The sequence below is a fragment of the Phasianus colchicus genome, chromosome 22 (assembly GCF_987193195.1).
Source record: "Phasianus colchicus chromosome 22, bPhaCol1.hap1.1, whole genome shotgun sequence".
In the NCBI taxonomy this organism is placed as follows: Eukaryota; Metazoa; Chordata; class Aves; order Galliformes; family Phasianidae; genus Phasianus; species Phasianus colchicus.
Genome location: NC_143457.1, coordinates 3150328 through 3172270, shown reverse-complemented (window position 1 = coordinate 3172270; position 21943 = coordinate 3150328). Strand labels below are relative to the sequence as shown.

Genomic DNA, 21943 nt, shown 5'->3' with positions numbered 1-21943 from the left:
CTTTCCCTCCTTCTTGGTGCCGGGGAAACAGCGAGGCACAACACATGGGTGTTGCTTAGCAGTGGCTTTGAAGCTCTGTGGGCAAAGAAGGTAAGGAATAAGGAAAGTAAAGGGGATAGCTGAGGACTTGTGTCCCCAAAGCCCATCAGGGAGCCTCAACGTGGCTCTGGCTTGAACGTTTTCATAAGCCAGACTGTCCCAGCAGCGCTGCAAAGCCTCAATCCTATTGACTAACCCTGCTGCACTCCCTCCCTCACCACTAATCTGCGGCTCAGCAGGGAGGAGAAAGGGCATTTTCTCTTCCTGAGAGGCAAGCAGAGGCTGGAGAATGCTGGGAGGGCAAATCCACATCCGAGGGTTTGCAGAGGGAATGCCTTCAGTGGTTGTTGCCCTGCAGCCCCTGATGGGGACGCATGTTTTGAGCTGGCATCGATTTATTGAAGTTTTTCTCCTTTCTGCCCTCTGGGGGAGTGGGGAGCAGGAAGCAGCACCTCACCATTACCCCTGCACTTAAATTAATTGCCCCGGGGTCTTCCTTTTCCACGTGGCAGCTAACTGTATGATTTATGGAGTGGCTGCCACCCCTTCCCAGCACCCAGCCAAAGGCTTCCCATAGCAACCTGGCATGCTCCACCCAACACTTTTTCCTGCCAGAGCCAACTCCTGAGCTGTAATGAGCTTAACGAGGCCGTGCTTCGTTATGGCTTAACGAAAGGGCTCCTCTCTCCCGGGCTCCAGTGGGATAACAGAGCCCCGAATCTCAAGGAAGCTGAACATTGGAGCAAAAAGTGAGTGCATTTCCACTGCTTTTGGGTGCAGGGGTGCTTGGCACTGCTGATTTTTTGCAGTAGCAGAAGAATCTTTTTTTTTTTTGCTCTGCAGGCAAATAGCTTTGTTGCTTGGTTTGAATTGCAAAGCTTTGGTTTTGCAGCAAAGCAGAGCTTGGGGGAGGCATTAGGACCCCTGAGGCACACAGATACAGCCAGGAAGAGGAGGGCTCCCAGCCTGGGAGGGGAAAATGAGGATTTCAGGCTAATCCCAACCATGCATCCGCTTTCCGCTTGCGGAGCGGAAGCAAAGCCCTAAAAGAGCAGAGCAGGATGGAGACGCGGGGCTGCTGAAAGCAAAGCAAAGAGGGGGGGGGAACCCATGAGTGTGCTGGACTGAGGTAGGAACTCACAGGAGCAGCTGAGATCGTTTGCCATTGCAACGACAAAATCTGCTGAGCAGCTGTAATGGCAAAGCTGTGGTTTGTGCACGCGCGGATTTGCAGAAACGCAGCTGCTTTTGCAATTGCACAAAGAAACTATTGCACAGAGGGATGTGGAGTTTGCAGCCAGAGGAGCAAAGCAGCAAAGTTGAGCCTATGCCCTGAGCCTTGTCCCCTCCTGTAGGTTCCATCCCCAAGGCCATGGCCTCGCTGCTGTCCCTCCAGGAGGAGAACCGCATCCTGCAGCAGGAGCTGTCGCGTGTTGAGGACCTGCTGGCTCAGAGCCGTGCTGAGCGCGATGAGTTGGCCATCAAATACAACGCCATCAGTGAGCGGGTAGGTCAGCCACACACACAGCCCAAAATCCATCTTTTTCACCCTCAAAACGCACCTTTCTTTACCAGCATGGTCAGAGATGCTGAGGAAGCTGCAGTGATGGAGATCCAGCACCCGGCATGCTGGGGCTTGCAGGAAGCACAAAGCATTCCCATTTCATTCATCTCAATGCTTTCTTTTTTTTTTTTTTTTTTGTAACTGTGGCACTGAGAGAAGAATGAGGGCTTTGGTTGCTCAGGGAGATGCAAAACTCGAGCTGTACCACTCTGGGGTCTGTATGGCTCTGGGGGCTCGCGCCCCTTTGTGCACGCCTGGTTGCTAAAAGAAGTGAGCCAAGAACCAAAAAGTACCCGCAGGGAAATCACTGTTCCTTGTGCTGAAAGACTCTTTATCCGTTGGCCAACCTGATGCAAACCCAGGTCTGGGTTATTTTCTATATGTAGCAGCCAATTCCCTATTAATTTTCAGTTGCCGTTTCCTATTGCATCCCAAGTGCAAAACATCAGGGCGCCCCGTGTTGCTTCAACCCTATGGAACTTTGCACCATCAAAGGGAGGATGAATTTATCCAAGCTGGGCTGCTTGTACCTGGAGGGGTTCTGGGGGGGTTGTATCCTCAAAGGGGTGATGCTGGCTTGCAGCTGGAGCAATCCCTGCGGCTGGAAGCTGGCGAGCAGGAGGCGGCAGAGAGCCGGAGCCTGGCGCAGCACAACATTGAGCTGCGGAGGCTGCTGGATGAGGAGCAGGCTGCCTACAAACGCAAGCTGCAGGCGTACCAGGAGGGCCAGCAGAGGCAAGCACAGCTGGTGCAGAAGCTGCAAGCCAAGGTGGGTGCATACTGAGGACACGGGAACGCTGTGATGGGGTGGGGGCTGGATGTCATCGCGTCGTTTCCCCCAGGTGCTGCAGTACAAGAAGAAATGCGGCGAGGTGGAGCAGCAGCTGCTGAAGAAGGAGACAGAACTGGAGCAGGAGAGGCTGACAGTGTGTAATGTCCCCAGTGTGTCCCCAAATGTTCCCCATTGTCACCTGCATGCAAAGGGAATGATGTCCCCACAGAGCCAGCCGGAGGAGGACAGCCCCAACGAGCTGGAGAATGCACTGATCCGGCTGGAGGAGGAACAGCAAAGGTGTGAGGGGGTCCCAAGCGGGTCTGGTGGCTGCGGGGACCTCCCAGCATCATCCCCAGCCCTGTGTTGCCCAGGAGCTGCAGCCTGGTGCAGGTGAACTCGATGCTGCGGGAGCAGCTGGAGCAGGCAAACGTGGCCAATGCAGCACTGAGCGAGGACATCCGCAAGCTGACAGCCGACTGGGCACGGGCACGTGGAGAGCTGGAGCAGCGTGAGGCCCAGTGGAGGAGGGAGGAGGAGGTCAGGGCCATGGGGAGATGCAAAGCAGAGGGGTGCTGCTTTGGGGAGACTGAGGTGCAGGGATGCAAAGCGCGAGGGTTGCAGGATCATTGGGATTTTGCGTGGAGAGAAATTTGGGGGTGCACAGGGCTTTGCACAAAGAGGCCAAGCAGAGGGGTGCCAGGATGCAGCGAGGTGAAGGGATGCAAAGTGCAGGACCATTGGGATGTTGCATGGAGAAGAATTGGTGGATGCGTGGGATGTTGGATGGAGAAAAATTGATGAATGCATGGGGTGTTGCATGCAGAGGGTGCGGCGTGGAGAGGGGTGTGAGGAACATTGCATGGATAATTATAGGGGGATGCAGTAGGTGGTGCATGGGGAGATTTGAAGCAGAGGAGTGGAGGGATGCTGCGGGACGGAGGGTTGTGAGATGCAGAGATGTGGAACCGTTGGATTGTTGCGTGGAGAGGAATTAGGGGTTGCATGGAGTGCTGCACAGATGCAAAGCAGAGGGGTGCTGCATGGGGAGGGGTGTGGGACATTGCATGGAGAGGAATTTGGGCATTCAGAGGATGTTGCATGGAGAGATGCAAAGCAGGGAGACAGAAGGGGTGCAGAACCATGGGGTTGTTGCACAGAGAAGAATTTGGAGTGCAAAGGGGGAGATGCAGGGCGAAGCAATGCTGCGTGCAAAGGAATGCAGGGTGGAAGGAGGCACTTTTGCACGGAGGCACTTTTGGGGCTGCAGGGGATGGTGCGTGGGGCAGGACCTGGTGCTGCAGTGATACCACCAGGCTGCAAAACGGTGTGAACAGGATCTGCTCCATCCATCCCCATCCCCTCACAGTCCTTCAACACCTACTTCAGCAACGAGCACGGCCGCCTGCTCACCCTCTGGAGGCAGGCGGTGGCTTTCCGCCGCCACTTTGGCCAGCTGCGAGCTGCCACTGAGAGGTCAGTGGGGCGGCGAGGAGCGGGGATGGGGTGGCAAGATATGGGCTCACCCTTCTCCTATCCCCCTTTCCTTTTGCAGAGATCTGGTGGAGCTGGGGCAGGAGGTGAGCCGTGCTGGCCGTGCTGCCCACGCCGCCTGCGTGCAGCTGGGAGCCCACCTGCAGCTGGCCGAGGGCCGGGCGGGTGCAGTGCAAGAGCAGCAGGCACAGCAGCTGGCACAGCTGGAGGAGCAGCTGGCAGCACGGGGCCGCGATGCCGAGCGGGAGAGGGCGGTGCTGGGGGACAGGTGGGGTGCTGAGGTGGTCCTGTAGGGTGTCGTTGGGTGCTATGGGTGCTTTGGGGAGCTGTGGGGTACTTCAGGCTGCTATGGGGTGCTGAGGGATGCTGTGGTGTTCTGTGGGTTGGTACGGGGTGCTAAAGGGTGCTATGCTGTGTTATGGGGTGCTGTGGGATACTATAGCTACAGGATGCTGTGAGGGGCTGTGGGGTGCTATGGGGTGGCACAGGAGCTATGGTGCTGCACAGTGCCATGCAACACAGCGTGGTTCTACATGGTGCTGAGCACCATCCCTGCTGGGCACCATCTCACCCAGGCTGGCGGAGCTGACAGCAGCCCTGCAGCAGCTACGGAAGGAAGGTGGTGAGAAGGAGAGGGCAGTGCAGGCTCTGACGGCGCAGCTGCAGAAGATGGTGAGTGTGTGTCGTTGTGTGAGATGCAAGCTGCACACCAAGGCAGGTCGCGTGCTTTGGTGCAATGTGTGATGCACAATGCACACCAGGCACGTTGCACGCCGGGTGTTTTGCAGGAGGCCTCTCGTGCTCAGGAGCCATCAGCAGAGGAGGTGCAGGCATTGCGTGCAGAGCTGGAGCTGCTGCACCAGACGCTGCAGGACATCACCCAGGTGCTCCCCGCTCCTTCTGCACTCCTAGCATTACCAACCCCTCCGTGACTCAGTTTCCCCTCCTGCAGCAATGCTGCTGTCCCTCTCCCTTGCAGGCAGTGCTGGCTGATGACCGTGGGTCCTCCCCAGGGCCCCCCAGGCTCCCTTGCCGCAGCCTGTCGCCTGCTGCTGCTGCAGCCACGCTGGGAGCTGTGCATGGTGCCCTGCGGCGGCGACACATCCAGCTGCAGGTGGGTGAGGGAAGGGGAACGATGGCAGACAGACAGGGGGATGGATGGACAGACAGGTAGACAGATGGATGGATGTGGGGATGGACAGATGCATTGGCAGGTGGACGTGGGGATGGATGGATGGATGTGGGGGTGGATGGATGGACAGACATGGGAATGGATGGATGGACATGAGGATGGATAGATGGACGTAGGGTTGGATGGATGGATGGACAGATGGATTGACATGGAGATGGACAGATGAATTTGGGGATGGACAGATGCATGGGTGGGTAAATGTGGGAATGGATGGGTGAATGGGTGGATGGATGGACATGGGGATGGATGGATGGACATGAGGATGGATGGATGAATGTAGGGTTGGATGGATGGATGGACAGATGGATTGACATGGAGATGGACGGATGAATTTGGGGATGGACAGATGCATGGGTGGGTAAATATGGGGATGGATGGGTGAATGGGTAGATGGACAGACATGGGGATGGATGGATGGACAGATGGATTGACATGGAGATGGACAGATGAATTTGGGGATGGACAGATGCATGGGTGGGTAAATGTGGGGATGGATGGGTGAATGGGTGGATGGACAGACATGGGGATGGATGGATGGACATGAGGATGGGTGGATGGATGGATGGACAGATGGATTGACATGGAGATGGACTGATGAATTTGGGGATGGACAGATGCATGGGTAGGTGGATGTGTAGATAGACAGGTGAATGGGTGGATGGATGGACATGAGGATGGATGGATGGACGTGAGGATAGATGGATGGACGGATGGATAGATGGATGGATAGATGGACGGACGGACATGGGAGTGGATGGATGGATGGGTAAATGAATGTGGGGACAGATGAATGTGGGGATCGATGGGTGGATGGATGGATGTGTGGACAGATGGGTACAAGCATAGAGGATGGATGGAGTAGAATGGAGGGCAGATGAACGTGGAGATGCATAGGGAACAGATGGAAGATAGGGGATGGATTGATGGGAGGATGAATCATAGAAGCAAATCATTAAGTTTGGGGAAGACCCAAGACTAAGATCATCTAGTCTAACTGTTAAATGGAGGATGGAGGGATAGGTGGATGCATAGAGGAGAAAAGGAGACTGATGGATGTGTGGATGGCTGGATACTTGGAAGGCGGATGGAGGGGAATAGGGGGCAGATGGAAATGGGGACAGATGGATGGGAGGACAGATGTGAAGGTGGTTGGAAGAGGTTGGAAGGATAGAAGGATGGAGGATAGGTGGGAGGATGGAAAAGGGAGAGCATGATAGGGGAAGAGCTGGAGGGAAGATGGATGGATGGAGTATGCATGAATGAAGGGGAATAAGGGATAAATGGATGTGGGAATGGATGGAGGGGAAGATGGACGGAAGAGGAGGGATGGGAATGAGTGACTGCATGGACCATGAATGGAAGAGAATAAAAGCTGGGAGGATGGATGGTGGAGGAAAGACAGATGGAAGATGAGTATAGAATGGATGGATGGGCAGAGGATAATGGAGGACAACTGCTGTCCCCCTGCCCTCAGGAAGCCCAGGAGGTGTCAGGGAACCTGCGGAGGGAGCTGGGGGACAGCGAGAGCCGGCGGGCTGCCCTGGAGCAGCGGCTGGAGCAGCTCAGCACTGAGGCTGGGGGCTGCAGGCAGGCACAGGATGAGGCCGTGCGTGAGGCTGCCCGCCTGCGTGCTGACGCCGAGCTCCTGCGCAGGTACTGCTATCCATCCGTCCATCCACCTGTGTGTCACATGCACCCATCTCCATGCATTTGTCCATCCCCACGTGTGTCTGTCTGTCTGCAGCGAGCAGAGCCGCGTGGAGCAGGCACTGGTTGCAGAACAGGCGCGGGCAGGAGCTCTGCAACGCAGTGAGGCTGAGCTGCAGCTCCGGGTCCAGGAGCTGGAGGAGCAGCGGGATGAAGCCAACCGAGCAGCAGAGGCTGCACGACAGCAGCTGGAGCACAGGTGGGGACCTCAAGCAGCTGCAGAATAAAGCTGTTGCAATGCCACCCTTAAGGTGGGTGCTGCACCCCTCCAATGTGTGCTCCCACTGTGGGTGCTGCAGCACGCAGCAGCTGGAGCAGCTGGAAGGACAGCGGGCAGCAGGGCAGCAGGAGCTGCTGAGGGCACGGGAGGCGCTGAGCCGGGCACAGCTGGAGGCAGAGGTGGCACGAGGTGAGCAGGCAGCGCTGGGAGAGGCGTTGGCACAGGTGAGTGACAAAGCCCCGGTGTCCTCAAATCACCCCCACGTCCAAACCCTTGTAATTCCCTTGTCTGGGGATGTCTGCATCCCCTAACTCCCTGCGTCCTCTTTGGAGACATCTGTGTCTCCAGCCCCCTCCCCCATGTGTCCCCAAAGCTGATGTGCATTCTCCCTGAGGCCAGCTACATCCTCAAACCTCATGTGCATCCCTAAACTCAATGAGTGTGTTCCCTGGGGGCATTCAGGTCCCCAAAACCAGTGTGCATCCTCCCCAGAGCCAAGCACATCCCCAAATCCCATACCCCTCCCCAAACTCCAGACACATTCACCAAACCCTTACTTCTCCCTGGGGATATCTGCATCTCCATGCCCCATGCACATCCCCAGATTCATTGTTTCTCATCCCTGGGGATATGTGCACCTCCAAACCCCATGTGCCTCCTCCCTGGGGACATCCAGGTCCACAAATCCCATGTGCATCCTTATTGGGGCCATCCACATCCCTTAAACCTATGGACATCCCCAAGCACCACTATGCATCCTCAAACTGCATGCATATCCTCAGGCCCTGTTGTCCATCGTCAAACCCAATGGATATCCCTGAGCCATGTTGTCCATCCTCTCCTCAAACCTCATGCTCATTACCAGACCCTGTTGTCCATCCTCAAGCCCCATGCTCATTCCTAGACCCTGCTGTCCATCCTCAAGCCCCATGGACATCCCCATGTCCCATTGTCCAACCTCAAACCCCATGCTCATCCCCAAGCCTTATTGTCCATCCTCAAACCCCATGGACATTCCCAAGTCTCCCCAAACCCTATGCACATCCCAAGCCCCACGTCCATCACTTTGGGCACCCACCAGGCACAGGGCAGCAGTGCAGAGCTGGAGGCAGCGCTGCGGGACGCCCGCACACAGGAGGCCAGGCTGCGGGATGCTGCAGCACGGAGCAGTGAGCTGGCTGCAAGCCTGGCACGGGACAAACGGGAGCTGAGCCGGGCACTGGTGGGGCTGGAGGAGCAGCACGAAGCTGACAGCGAGGCCAGGAGGGAGCTGGAAGGGTTGAAGGCTGAGCTGGGACGGCTGGAGCGCAGCTGCAGGGATGGAGAGGCTGAGAGGATGGAGGTGGAGCGGGCACGGAGAGCAGCGGAGAGGAGCTGCGAGGGGCTGCGGGCTGAGCTGCGGGAGCTGCGTGGGGAGCTGCAGAGAATGCGGGAGCAGCTGGGGCAGGTGTGGGGCTGGGGGCAGCTGGGAAAGGTGGGGAGGGTACGGGGGCAAATGGGAGGATGCATGGAGTGAGTGGGAGGATGCACAGGGCAATTGGAAGGATGCATGGGTGAGGGTGCTGGGGCAATTTGGTGGGTGCGGGGGTGGTTGGGAATAACGAAGAGGACGTGGAAGGCATTTGGAAATTTGTAATTGGGATTGCACGTGAGGCAGTTGGGACTGGGAAAGATGCATGAGGGAACTGGGAGAGGATGCAGGACTACCAGACTATTCCAGTGGAGCACTCATCACCTGGTGCTGGTGCAGGCTCAGCAGGAGCAGCATGCAGCAGGGGAGGCACTGGTGCAAGCACGGGGTGAGCAGCAGCGGCTGAGCGCAGAGCTGGAGCGCACCATGCAGGAGCGAGAGGGGCTGGCCAAGGAGGGGGCCAGCCTGGGGGTCCAGCTGCACGCTGCCCAGCGTGATGCTCGTGACCGTGCTCAGGAGGCCGATGGGCTCAGGTTGGTGTCACTGGATCCATGCGATGTCCTGTCCTGTTGATGTTAGGCAGTGTGCTGCCACGGTGTTCCTGCAGGGCTGAGAAGGCTGTGCTAGAGACGAACCTCTTCGAGGCACAGGAGCAGCTTGGGCAGCTGAGAACGAGCAGGCAGCAGCTGGAGGCTGAGGGACGGAGCCTACGGGTGGCCAGGGATGGGCTGCTGGGTGAGCAGGCAGTGCTGCAGTGGGGGTCACATCACGTATCTGCTCGGCTGGGGGTGGCCGCATCACTTAGCAGTTCAGTTTTGGGGCTGGCATCCTTGGCCGTGCCACTTTAACCACTTACATTCTGAGGCTGGTATCCTTGGCCTCATCACTTACCTTGCTCAGTTTTGGGGCTGTCGCCTTTGGTCACATCACTTCTCTCTCAATTCTGGGTATTGTGACCCCCCCATTCCCATCACTCCCCACCCGCTGTGGGGCTGGCAGAGGAGCTGGGTGCAGCGCGGCAGCGGCTGGCAGTGGCACAGGAGGAGGTGGTGGCCCTGCGCAGGACCCAGGAGGAACACGAGGGAGAGCTCAAGCAGCTGCGGAGTGAGAAGGTGGGCACTGGAGGGCTGATGGGGTAAGGCTGATTTGGGGAGGCAATGCTGGTTTTAGGAGGAGGATGATGCATTTGGATAGGAGCACCGATTCTGGGAAGTGATGCTGTTCTGGGAAGCCATGCTGGCTGGGGGTCTTGATGCTGTTTATGAGGAGCGGTGCTGATTTGGGGGAGTAACTCTGATTTTGGAGTGACTATTCTGAGTTGCCCTCAATTTGTTGTCAGATTTTGGGGTGATGCCAGTATTGGAGCAATGCCATTTCTTGTGTGCGGGGAGGGGGGGGCAACACTGCGTTGCGCCACGGGATGGTGCATATTTTGGGTAGCGATGCTGATTTGAAGGCGATGCTGACATTGTTTGGGGTGGCACCAATTTTGGGGCAGTGCTGAACAATGTTGGTGCTGTTTTGGGGTACTGCAGGAGGAGCTGGACATGGAGCGGGGCCGGCTGGCACGGGAGCAGCAGGAGCTGGCAGCAGAGGTGGCAGCAGCACGGCAACAGCGGGACGAAGGGGTGCTGCGTGCCGAGAGCGAGAAGCAGCAGGTGGGTGCTGGGGGGTCCCTGCTGTGTGCCTGCTGCTCCCGCTGAGCGCATCCCTGTGCAGGCACTGGCACTGAAGGAAGAGGAGAAGGCAGCACTAGCAGGAACACTGGCAGGGCTGCAGCAGAGCCTGGCCCAGGCTACAGCCGAGCTCGAGCGGCAGCGATACGAGAATGCCAGCTGGCAGCAGCAGCAGCAGGTGGGTGCATAGCACAGGCACCCCAGTTGCAAGCCCTGTGCTTGGGCATCCTCTCTGGATGCCCAATTCCCATTGCATATCCTCCATTCCCATTGCAAATCCCCTACACCCGTTGCCACCCCTTCACCCTTACTGCAAACCTTCCTCCCCTTCTTTGAGCCCCCAGCCCTGCACAGCAGTGCTCACCCCACCTCCTCCAGCACCGCTCGGCGGAGCTGCGCTCACTGCAGGCACAGTTGGAGGCAGCAGCAGAGGCCCACGCACGCGAGGCCACGGCTCTCCGTGAGCAGGCAGTGGCAGCATCCCAGCAGCGTGACAGTGCCCTGCGTGATGTGAGCCCCCCGTATCCCTTCCCATCCCTGCTGCACCCTGGTTGCTCCGTAATCCCACAGCATCGCCTGGTGCAGGTGGAAGAGGCGCGGGCGCAGCTGGCACTGGAGGCGGAGGCACGGGCAGCGAGGCAGCAGGCGCTGCTGCGGGCACAGAGAGAAGCACAGGAGGGGCGTGAGGGGTGCGAGGAGCAGCGCAGGATGGGGATGGAGGCACGCAGGGCGCTGGGTGATGCTGCCAGGGAGCAGGAAGCGCTGCGGCGCTCCAACGAACAGCTGCGGGCGGCACTGCGGCACAGCGAGGGGCAGCGCATCAGGTGTGGGTCAGGGTGATGCTCGGGGTCAGGGCAATGCTTGGGGTCAGGGGGTGTTTGGGGCTGGGGTTGTGCTTGGGGTTAGGGGGTGATGTTTTGGGTTTGGGGGTGCTCGGGTTCAGGGTGGTGTTTGGGGAAGGATGCTTGGGCTCCAGAGTAGGGTGCTGAGGTTGGGGGACACTTTGGATGGAGGGTGATGCTCGGTGTTGAGGAGATGCTCAAAATGGGAGCTGTGTGGGGTGGTGCAGTTCTTTGGAGGGGGATGATCAGGGCTGGAGGATGCACAGGAAGGATGCAATTTTGGAGATACACGGCACACTACTGTGCCAAGGTTGGGGTGTCCTGCATAGACCTCACCACCCTGATATCCCCACAGCCTGCAGCGTGCAGCTGAGCAGCAGGAGCAGCGGCTGGCTCTGGCAGAGGATGGGCAGGCAGCAGCAGGCAGGGAGGCAGCAGAGCTGCGTGCCACCCTCCGTGGGCTGGAACGTGCCCGCCTGGATGCCCGTCGTGAGCTGCAGGAGCTGCGCCGCCAGGTGCGGGGGGGGACAGTAGAGGATCCCTTCACATGCAGCTTAAATCACAGCCTCCCTTTGTTGCTTCACTGGGGCAGGTGAAGTCTCTGGATAGTGAGAACAGCAAGAAGAGCAAGGAGGTGGAGGAGCTGCGGGCGCGTGTGGCACGGGAGGAGCAGCACGAGGAGGAGAGGCATCGTGAAGCCTTCGGCCTCAGGCAGAAGGTGGTGGAGAGTGAGGCTGGCGTGGAGGCCACCAGGAAGGAGGTAAGGCTGCTCAAGCCCTCCTTGTCACCCCTGCTCAGTACCCCATGTCCCTTGGTGGCCCCACAGTGTCGCTGGGTGCACCTGCTGCTCAGTCCCTTGATGCCACGCCTGTCCCCATCACCCCACATTCAGTGTTCCACGTCCCCATTGCCCCACTGATCTGTGCCCTGCATCCCTGGGGATCCTCCTTATGCTCCATCCTTCACACCCTGGACATTCCCAAAACCAAATCGCTCCATCCTTCACGTCTCCATCACCCTTTTGCTCCATCATCCACGTCTCTAAGCATCTCCCTCATCTCTCCATCCCATCCCTGCATCCCCACATCCCATTGCTCCCCAGCTCCAGCAGCTGCAGCGCAGGCTGGCGGAGAAGGAGGCAGATTTCCAGCAACGGGAGCGCGCGCTGTCCCGCAGCCTGGAGGACGCTCGAGGCCATGAGAAGAAGCTGCTGGCTGATGCCCGCAACCTGCGGCTGAAGGCAGAGGCAGCACGCAGTGAGGCAGCAGAGCTGAGCTTGAAGCTGAGCGCAGCCGAGGGTCGGGCACAAGGGCTGGAGGCTGAGTTGGCACGGGGTGAGGAGCGGCGACGTGATGCTGAGATGCGGCTGAGTGGGCTGAGCTCAGCCCTGCGCTGCACTGTCGGTGTTGGATGGGCACATGGAGGCTCTCCAGGCAAGGGTGAGGATGGCACTGGGTGTGGGGGGCATTGGGGTGGGTGTTGGGTGCTCCATCCAGCTGTGCATCCTTCCCGTGCCACCCTGCCCCTTCCCAATCCATTCTGTTCCCCCTTGTCCTATTCTGTCCCCTCCTGTGGCAGTGTCCATCATGCATCATCCTGTTCCTCTTGTGCCACTCTCTCCCATATCACCCCATCCCTCTCATCCCACTGTTCTTCCCATGCCACTCTATCCCCTCCTGACCTTCCCCATGCCACCCCATCCCTCTCATCCCTCTGCATCCCCTCCAATCACTCCCCATTCCACCTCATCTCTCTCATCCTACCCTGTCCTTGTCCCACCTTATCTCCTGCCATCCCTCCCTGTCCCCTCTCTTCCAGCTGGACCCAGGAAAGGGACACACACCCCCTGCTCACCCCCAGACCCCAGTGCAGCAGCTGATCCCGAGGCAGTTCGTGCAGCCCTGCAGGACTTGCTGCGCCAGCTGCAGGATGCCCAGCGGGATAAGGTACACCCCTCACCCCATCCCAGAGGTGTGCATCCCCAAAATACGCCTTTCTCACCCCATTTTCTCCCCCAGGAAGAGCTGCAGGTGCGGGTGTGCAGCCTGAGCAAGCAGCTGGCCGAGGCAGAAGCACAGCGGGACAGAGCACTGCAGCTGCAGAAGCGATTGGCTGAGAGCAAGGAAGGTGATGGGGCAGTTTTGGGGTGGGTTTCCCTCAGTGGTGTGGGGCTGGGTGCTGCACAGGAGCATCACTGCCTCCCTGTAGCGTTTGGCTGCTCGGGATGTGGGCACGTTGTGGGGCTGTGAGGGTGACAGATTGTGGGGTGGGGTGATGGCGCTGCACTCAAGTGCTGCACGTTTCCCCCAAATCATAATAGAAAGATAAAAGAAACCCCATAGAAGCAACTAAACCTCTACACCCCGGTAACTGGTTCAACCCTATTACGAGCAGTCAGCCCCCTCCCTGTGCATGCCCCATCAACCCCAGTGCATGCCTCAAAAGCACAGAGGTTTGCAAGCCCCACTCTGGCTGTGGCAGGGTGGCAGGGCTCCGAAGGCAAGCAGGCAGCACTGCTGCTGCAGGAGGAGATGCTGCAGCAGGGCGAGGGCGAGCGCCGGCTGCTGCTCGAGAAGGTGTCAGCGCTGGAACGCAGCTTGCACGCTGCTGAGGGCGAGCGCCGGGCTGCCCAGGTGGGCACCGAGGGGAAAAACCCTCCTCTCCCTCCCTGAGCAGCCTTTCTGCTGCCTTGCATACAGGCTGCATGCAAGCTGCGTGCAAATCGCATGCAAGATGCGGGCAAATTGCGTGCACGTTGCATTAAACTGCATGTGAGGTGCAAGGAAGGTTGAGTGCAAGGTGTGTAAAAACTGCATGTATGCTTTGTACAAGCTTCCAGCAAGCTGCCTACAAACTGCCTGGAGCCTTGCGTACAAAATGCATGCAAACTGGATGTAAGCTGCTTGCATGCTGGCAAACTGGGCACAAGGTGCTTGCAAACTTGTACGCAAACTGCATGAGTGCTGCTTGCACGTGCACGCAACCTGAAATCTTGCATTCATGCTGGTTTCGTGCCTGAAACCAGCTTGCACGCCCTGCTCTCTCTCTTCCAGGAGAAGCTGAGTGCACTGCTGGCAGCCAAGGACCATGCACAAGGCACGCCGGGGGCCAACACCAGCACAGCCCTGCAGCAGCGATTGCAGAAGCTGCAGACTGCCTTGGCTGCGGGCGAGCTCGACCGCCGGGCACTGCAGGTGTGCAGGAGCACCTCGGGGTGCAGTGGGGACCCGTCTGGCCTTGTGTCACCATGCACGTCCCCGTGCAGGAGATGCTGGATGCTGCACGGGAGGAGCGCGGGGTGCTGCGGGAGCAGCTGCGGGCGCTGCAGGAGGAGCGTGCAGTGCTGGAGCTGCGCAGAGAGGAGCTGGAGGCGCAGGTCCGGCGGCTGCAGGAGGTGGGAAAGCAACGGCAGCTGTCCTAACTGTGATCCACACAGCCCCCCCATGCAGCTCTTTTTACTCGGCCGTGCAGCACCCTGTTAGCCCATGCGTTGCTCTGTAGCTCCATGCACTTCCCTGTGCAGCACCCTACCATTCCTTGCATCGCCCTGTTACCCTGTGCATCACCCTACTGCCCCATGCATCACCCTATTACCCTGTGCAGTACCCTACCACTCCTTGCAACACCATGTTACCCTATGCATCACCACCCTGCCACCCCTTCCAGCACCCTATTATCCTGTGCATCACCCTATTGCCCCATGCATCACCCTATTACCCTATGCAGTATCCTGCCACCCCTTCCAGCACCCTATTACCCTGTGCATCACCCTATTGGCCCATCCATCACCCCATTACCCTGTGCAGTACCCTGCCACCCCTTCCAGCACCCTATTACCCTATGCATCACCGTACTGACCCATGCATCACCCTCTTACCCTGAACAGTACCCTACCACCCCTTGCAGCACCGTTACCCTATGCATCACCCTACTGCCCCATGCAGCACCCTACTGCCCCATGCAGCACCCTACTGCCTACACAGCACCTTATTGCCCCATGCATCACCCTATCACCCTGTGCAGCAACCTATAGCCCCGCATCATACCCTATCACCCCGTGCACACCCCATAACTCCATGCAGCACCCTACAGCCTTGCTCCCATTGCAGACACAGCAGCAGCAGGACGAGGAGGAGGCGGCGGTGCTGGGGGGGCTGAGGGCAGAGCAGCGGGGGCTGCAGGAACGTGTGGGCAGCCTGCAGCGTGCTGTGACCCAGCTGGAGGCTGAACGGCGTGAGGCTGAGCGCTGCGCCTTGTGCCTTGAAAAGGATAACTGTGCCCTGAAAAGAACCCTGGAGAAGGTGAGCACCCACCGCCCTGCCCTGCACCCTTGGGTGGGCACCGATGTGCAGCCTCAGTGCTGGAGCTATAAAACTGCAGTGTTGTTTTCCAGGAGTGAAGCATGCATGATATAAATGATGCACGTCTCTCTGCTCTGCACAGTGTGTGTGCAAACATGTATTTGTACGTGTGTGTTGTGCAAGGTGTACAACAAAGCATAGCATGCACACGTGAATACATGTGTGTATATATATATAGTGCACCAGAGCAAGGAGCAAGTGCAACATAAAGGTGCACGTATGCATGTGTATATATATTAAGTGCATTGCAGCAAGGTGTGCAATGATGCACAGCACGTGCATGCATCCATATATTTTGTGCAGCAGAGCAAAGCTGCGTGCATGCACACATTCTGTGCACTGGAGCAAGACACGCAACAGTGCACGTGTGCATGCATGCATATATTTTGTGCACCAGAGCAAGGCGTGCAGCAGTGCAATTGTGCATGCACACATATATTTTGTGCACTGGAGCAAGGCATGCAACAACACGCGTGCACGCATATACACATATATCGTGCACTGGGGCAATGCTTGCAGCAATGCACACGTGCATGCATATTTGTGTGTGTGCTGTGCACAGGAGCAAGGCGTGCAGCTCAGCACAGCGTGCACGCATGCGTTGCTGTTCTGCACCAGAGCAAGGCGTGCAACAGAGCAACGGTTTGCATCCTTACGCAGGTGGAGAGGGAGAAGCTGAAGACTCACGAAGCCTCGCTGAGGTTGGCTCTGCAGAAGGGCCGCCTGGACCGCTCTCTGGGCACATCAGAGCAGCAGCTGGCAGAGGCACAGCGACGCATTCAAGTGCTGCAGGCGGGTGGCCCCGGGGTGCTGCCTGCACCTTAGGTTGCACGGTGGTGGAGCTGGGCTGCTTTGGGGCTCATCCCATTGCGTGGAGATGCTGCTGCACGCACTGGGATGCTGCTGGGTTTTTCTTTGGGGTGACCCCTCCGTTCTCCCCCCCCCACCCCAGGCGCAGGTCTCAGCGCTGGAGCAGAGCTCTGGGGCTGCACAGAAGCCACCAGCACAGCAGTGGGGGGCACAGGAGTCTCGCCGTCACCCTCGCAGCATTTAGGGCTGAGAGCAGCACCGTGCAGCTCACCAAAAATCTGCTCAACGTTCCCAAATCCCACTTATTTTTCTTGATCAAGAGCAGCACTTTACCCCCCGAGCCACCACTGTCTATTTTTGATACAGCTTGATTTTTTTCCCCCCTCCTTTTTCTATGGCATTTCTATAACCAATATTTGGAAATAGGACGTTTTTTAGCCCACATGGACGTCTGGGGCTCCCCAGACTGGTGCTGACCAGGGTAAGCATCCCTACTCCTGGGTCCCACATGGCACAGGGGGGGTCCTCTCTTTTCTACTGCTCTTTTTGAAGACTGGTTTGATATCGGTGCTATGGGCCAACCCAACGTGGCCCCAACCCTTGTATATCCCCTCTAACCCTCCATTAAATGTATGGAAAGCCAACCTGGTGATACTTATTGGGGTTGGGAGTGGAGGGTTTGGGAACCGGCTGCTCAAATTGGTGCCCATCAGGCCCCATAACATTTATTAGCATCATTATTACGTGACCTATATGCTGTTAGTATAACACACACTATAGAAGATGACTGTATCCTCTGAAAACTACAAGCTGGATTGAACGTAGTAAACCAATCCCCCTCCTTTCCACTCAGAGAACCCCAAAACTGCCTTCAGTTCAACATCAGAACACTGCATAGGCTGAATGCACGCCATTCCCCACGTGGGAACTGGGGACAGCCACCCCAAACCCCAAAGCTGCACCCTTTCTCCTAGGAAAAACCCAAACTGCCCCAAATGATGCAGTGTTATTTCAAGCAAAACACTCAACCGTGCAAATCCCCAAAGCGCCCCCAAATCCTGCAGCCCAGCTCCGCTCTATTCAAGGAGCATCACCAACAACCCCACACCAACGGGAAACCCAAAAAGAAAGAGACAGGAGCCACAGCAACCCTTACGCTTTTTCTCTTGGATACTCTACGCAGCAAACAACCCCCCCTCCCCCGACTTACAATATAATAACAAAAGTAATAAAAATAATAACAACCCCCCCTCCCTCCAAACCCCTCCCCCAACCCTTATTTATTTTTATGTGCACCAAACCGGACTTTTTCTTTGGCCTTTCATGCACGGTTCCTTTATAGCACCAGGTGGAGGAGCCGGGCTGCATCCCGGCGAGGTGGGGGCTTCAACAACCCCCGCAGCTACGGGCACAGGAGGTGACCACGGTCTGGCAGAGCCCACTGGTGGCCATCACACCACACTTGGAGAACTTGTCACGGCACAGGTCGGCTGCAGGGAGATGGAAACACAACTCTCTTCCAGCAGCCGCCACCGCTGCACTTAAATTGGTGTCGACTGGGAATGCAGAGCGTGGCTCTGCTGTGTTTAACCATCAGCATCCTCCTCGGTGGTACCCAACGATGGGTGGGGATGTCCCTGAGATTGATGGATGAGTCCTTACCCCTCAGCAGCTCTTCGTGGGCGCACACGGTGCGGACGCAGATCTCCTTGTTGATCACGTAAACCCGGCGGAGGCTGTGGGGTAAAGGATGGTTTGGGGTGAAAAAAAACCCAAATGTGGTACTGTGCCAATGGGGATGGTGGGGAGGGGACAGCCCCTGCGCTCACCTGTAGAAGCAGATCTCGTTCAGGCACTGCTTGCAGGGTTTGTGGACGGAGTAGAGCCTGGTGCAGGGGTACTGCTCCTCCCGGCAGTCTGCAATGAGAGCCAGAGCTGCTTTTGTGTTGTTGTTTCACCCCAAAAATGCAAGCGGGTTCAGATAAAGGGGAAAAAAATCCACGAGCGCTGGGGTTGCGTTCAGCATTGCATCATTTCCTACCCCCCCGGAGGAAGGATGAAACCATGGGGGGGATGCACGGGTGGGGGATCACCAAGTTGCACCATATTTGTGTCAGGAGGAGAGTGGTGAGAGCCACACTCACCCAGAGGTCCGGGCTCTGTGGGCTCAGTCTCAGGGGCAGCAGCTGATGGGAGGAAGAGCAAAGCTTTAGGGTTGAGCATAGGGAGCATCCCACTGTCCCCCAGTCAGGTTTTAGGGTCGGGGCAGTGCTGGAAGGTTATGGGGGGGGGGGATGTGGTCGCTGTTTTGCACCCACCCACGGTTGGTGCTGGCACAACTTCCTGCTGGGATTGCTGCTGGGACTGGAAGCGAAACTGCTCCTCTGGGGTGCGTGGGGTCACATCTGTGGGGACAGAGCAGTGAGGATGTGCAACCCCAGCCCCCAGCCTGCCCCAGGGCTGCACTCACCGTGGTAGTCGTAGTAATCCTGAATTTCTGGGGGAAAAGAAAAAAAAGGGAGAAAACAGAGCGTAAGGATGTCGGGTTTTCTTTGTGTTATCGCACAGCCCGTGGGGACTGGGAGCAATGGGAAGGTTGGGGTGGAAAAGGGAATGGAGCAGAGCGTGGAAAAAGGGATTAGGGAAAGCAAAGCTGCGAGGAAGAGGAGGGGGATGAAGGCTCTCACCTGCCTGCTGGTCGTACTGGGAGTATTGCACCGGCTCCGGGTAGGTAATGCCCTCAAACCTGCTGTACTGGCCCTGGACCAGGAGCGCTGGGGAGGGAGGACAAAATATTTTGGAGCCCACAGTGCCCCCAAAGTGTGGGGCTGCTTTGGGCCTTGGCACTCACCTGGCAGGCCCAGCAGGACGAGGCACAGCGCTCTCATGGTGATGGGAGGTAGTTGCAGGGGCACGGCACAGTCTGGATGGGGGCAGGGGGAAAACACAATAAAATTGGGAAAGAGAATAATGAGTACAATAGAAGTATTGGAAATGCAACCCTCTGTCCATCCAGGAGGAACCACTGTGGCATGGGATGGGGACACCACCCCGCTGATTGAGAGGGGAAACTGAGGCCCCATCCTCCTCCATCCCCAGGTCTGTAGGTACAGGAGATGTTGACTCCCAGCCCCTACAGGCTTTGGGAGTGTCAGAGGGCTGGGATTGGCACAAAGTGAGGTTGGACAGCCACACTTGGCCAACAGGCAGACCTCGGGGGTCGCAGTGGGGGCTCCATCCCAGCCCCTGAACCTCAGGTCCTGTGCCCCACAGCCCTGCTCTGCCTTGCTTCCCACCACCAGTGGAGCAGACGCACGAGGTGTGGGCTACGAGGAATTGCACGGGGATGAACAGGATCAGCGTGCAGCTCCAGAAGGCTTTCTCCAGCCTCGGGGGCTGGGTGCTGGCCAGGACCCCAAATCACCCCGACCCAATGCTCCAATTTCCTTTAGTTCCAATTTCCCATGAGGGATCTTCCACGCACACAGAACCAGGCATCCCATCCTCGATGGGAACACGATGCCAACACCCCATCATCTCCACGAAGGCCACCACCACATCCACACATCCCATTTCAGCAGCAAACCACGGCAGCCGCTCAACAGCAGCCATATCCACCATTGGGATTTTCCACCCGAAGGCATAGGGTTGGGGTCACAGCACCCTCACACCCCCGCTCCATCCTCACCAAACCCCAAATTGGGTGCCCTGTAGGGGGGCTGTGTGTGGGGGGGGTCTATTGGCTCTGCAGAGCCAGATGTTTTTGCAATGCACATCTGGGAACAATCAGGCTGCAGAAAGAACACCACAGCCTTTCCCTTTGCTAAACCCCACCTTCCCCAGCCTTTCCCCCCCCCCCCCCCCCCTCCTCCCCCAGCTTTTTTTCCCCCCCTTTTTTTTCTTTTTTTGTCTTTTTTTTTTTTTTTTTTTAAAGCTCTGGTTGTCAGAGAGTGAGAGAACAAAGGGAATTTGAAAGGATTCGCATTTCCTGGCCCTGGACCAACCATTAAAAAAAAGAAACCAAAAACCCAACGTCCAGTCCAAAAGTTTGCTGCTCTCTCTCTCTCCCCCCCCCCCCCTCCATCCCCCCTTCTCTGCACGCCTCCCCACGCACCGCTCTTCCATCAGGGTTTTCCCCCTCCTCTGTGCCCCTTGGATATAAATAAAATAAAACCCGGACCAAAGCAAAAATCCCTTCAGTTTCCAGGAGAAAAGGAGAAGGGGGGGGGGGGAAAAAAAAAAAAAAAAAAAAAAAAAGGAAATAATCCAGCTTCCTTCAGACTTCGGGGTATTTTTAGATTGATTGAAGCAGTGACAAAGCCGCCACAACAGCTGTCTGGGATGCGATGTCTCCACCAAAGATGGGGTCCCCCCCCTCCCCCCAAAGCACCGCTGCGGAGCCCGAAAAACCGATGGGAACGTCCTCACCATGAGCTCCAATGGGGTCCCTGGGGGGCTGCGATTGGAAATCCTCCAAGCACATTGGCAAAGCCATTGGTGAGACTCCCACCTTCCGTGCCCCCCCCTAAAAATTGGGTTTCAGCCCTCCCGAAAAATGGGTTTTTGGCCCTAAGTTGGGGCCGTCATCGAGGAGTTGAGGAGGATGGATGTGTAGGATTGGGGCTCTGCTGGCTCCTTACCGCTCTGGGTGCACCGAGCTGCTCTCGCCTTTGCCCAACGCTTTGGTTTCTTCTCTCCAGGCTCAAAAACTCCAAAATGAGAGGGGGGGGGAGAAAAAAAAAAAGCTCCTACCTCCAACATGGGGGCTCCGCTGGGTCCTAAAGCGACACCTGATCCTTCCCTTCCTCCTCCTCCTCGCCCGGAGACGTGCTGCTTGCTGGGGAGGAAACGGGAATCATCCAAAAGAATCAATGGGTGCGCACTGAGCTGTGCGAAACTTTTGGGATTTTGGTGGTTTTGGGGTTATTTTTTGTTTTGTTTTGTTTTGTTTTAATCCCTTTGGCTTTTGACCCGATGGCAGAAGTGAGGAAGGCTTTGAGCGGCGCTGAGCGGCACTTTGGGGCACAGGAGTCAACTCTGCTTGTTGGAGGATGGGAAAAAGGGGTGACCCCAAACAACCCCCCCTCCCCACCACCACCACCAGATCTGGAAGGGGGGGGTTGTGCAAAACGGGGCAAGTTTTTAATTTTTAGGGTGAGCCCCCCCCCTCCCCAGGGACACGAAGGAGGAGGTGGGTGCAGCAGCTCCCATTGCTGGGTGCAGTTTTACTCTGGGGGGTGCAAACCCTTCTCTCCCCTCCCTTCCTCCCCCCCCCCCCATTTCCCCTTTGTCAGCAGGGCAGCATGGGATGCTCCCATTGCTGGAGGGTGATGGGAACACCAAAGAATGCATGCTCTGTGCTCACCCCCACCTCACTGCAACATCAGCTGCAGTGCTCTGGGCCAAAACCTAAAGATTGTAGGTGAAATTCAAAGCAATGGAATGGAGTGGAGGGGAGCTGAGGGCTCGGAGCTCAGACATGGGGGGGAGTCAGTGTCATTTCTCAATGGGGAAGGGGATACCTGTGGGCTATTCCTCCTTTCTGAGTGCTGCTGCTGCTCTAAAAACAAGCAGAAAATCCAGTTTCAGACCAGAAAGAGAAACTGGGGGGGGTGTAGGGTGCTCCCCAAGCCTGTTTTTCCAACCCTGAGACCTGGATTGTGGCTAAACCTGAGGTTCTGAGCACACCTCCCACTGAACTCCTGCCTCCTCCAAGCCTTGTCCCCGGGGCATCAGCTTAATAATTAGGCACGATTTACAGCACTGTTAACCCCAAAGCCAGGTGGGTGGGTGTGGGGGGGGGCGAAGCATTGCACCAATGGGAATTTGGGAGCATGGGTTCCCCCCTTCCCCCC

At 57.4% G+C, this 21943-nt stretch overlaps 2 protein-coding genes across 5 annotated transcripts; one reads left to right on the top strand and one right to left on the bottom strand.

Moving 5' to 3' along the window:
* Positions 1-16: 16 nt before the first annotated feature.
* Positions 17-16732, top strand: CROCC (ciliary rootlet coiled-coil, rootletin). Of its 3 annotated transcripts, none has more exons than XM_090123065.1 (33): positions 17-788; positions 1395-1546; positions 2187-2372; positions 2446-2529; positions 2605-2675; positions 2750-2915; positions 3745-3851; positions 3931-4137; positions 4445-4541; positions 4658-4753; positions 4849-4983; positions 6536-6714; positions 6806-6967; positions 7068-7212; positions 8070-8435; positions 8739-8932; positions 9007-9134; positions 9399-9511; positions 9935-10057; positions 10119-10253; positions 10454-10585; positions 10661-10899; positions 11273-11432; positions 11510-11677; positions 12020-12356; positions 12736-12863; positions 12936-13044; positions 13399-13550; positions 13971-14111; positions 14183-14311; positions 15027-15218; positions 15939-16070; positions 16231-16732. In XM_090123065.1, exons 2-33 carry the CDS (start codon positions 1412-1414, stop codon positions 16330-16332), a joined length of 4950 nt encoding a protein of 1649 aa, XP_089979191.1. In that variant the 5' UTR covers positions 17-788; positions 1395-1411; the 3' UTR covers positions 16333-16732. The 3 variants fall into 3 exon arrangements, with proteins under 3 accessions (XP_089979191.1, XP_089979190.1, XP_089979192.1); XM_090123064.1 differs by lacking the exon at positions 17-788 and adding an exon at positions 849-1168; XM_090123066.1 differs by lacking the exon at positions 17-788 and adding an exon at positions 849-1168 and having other exon boundaries at positions 15939-16103.
* A 380-nt stretch (positions 16733-17112) lies between these two features.
* Positions 17113-20989, bottom strand: MFAP2 (microfibril associated protein 2). 2 transcript variants are annotated; one of them, XM_090123068.1, is made up of 9 exons: positions 20841-20989; positions 18940-19011; positions 18776-18862; positions 18559-18585; positions 18407-18493; positions 18233-18274; positions 17918-18005; positions 17751-17824; positions 17113-17578 (listed from the first exon to the last, which is right to left on the bottom strand). In XM_090123068.1, exons 2-9 carry the CDS (start codon positions 18974-18976, stop codon positions 17475-17477), a joined length of 546 nt encoding a protein of 181 aa, XP_089979194.1. In that variant the 5' UTR covers positions 18977-19011; positions 20841-20989; the 3' UTR covers positions 17113-17474. The 2 variants fall into 2 exon arrangements, with proteins under 2 accessions (XP_089979194.1, XP_031469155.2); XM_031613295.2 differs by lacking the exon at positions 20841-20989 and adding an exon at positions 20729-20803 and having other exon boundaries at positions 17117-17578.
* Positions 20990-21943: the final 954 nt, after the last annotated feature.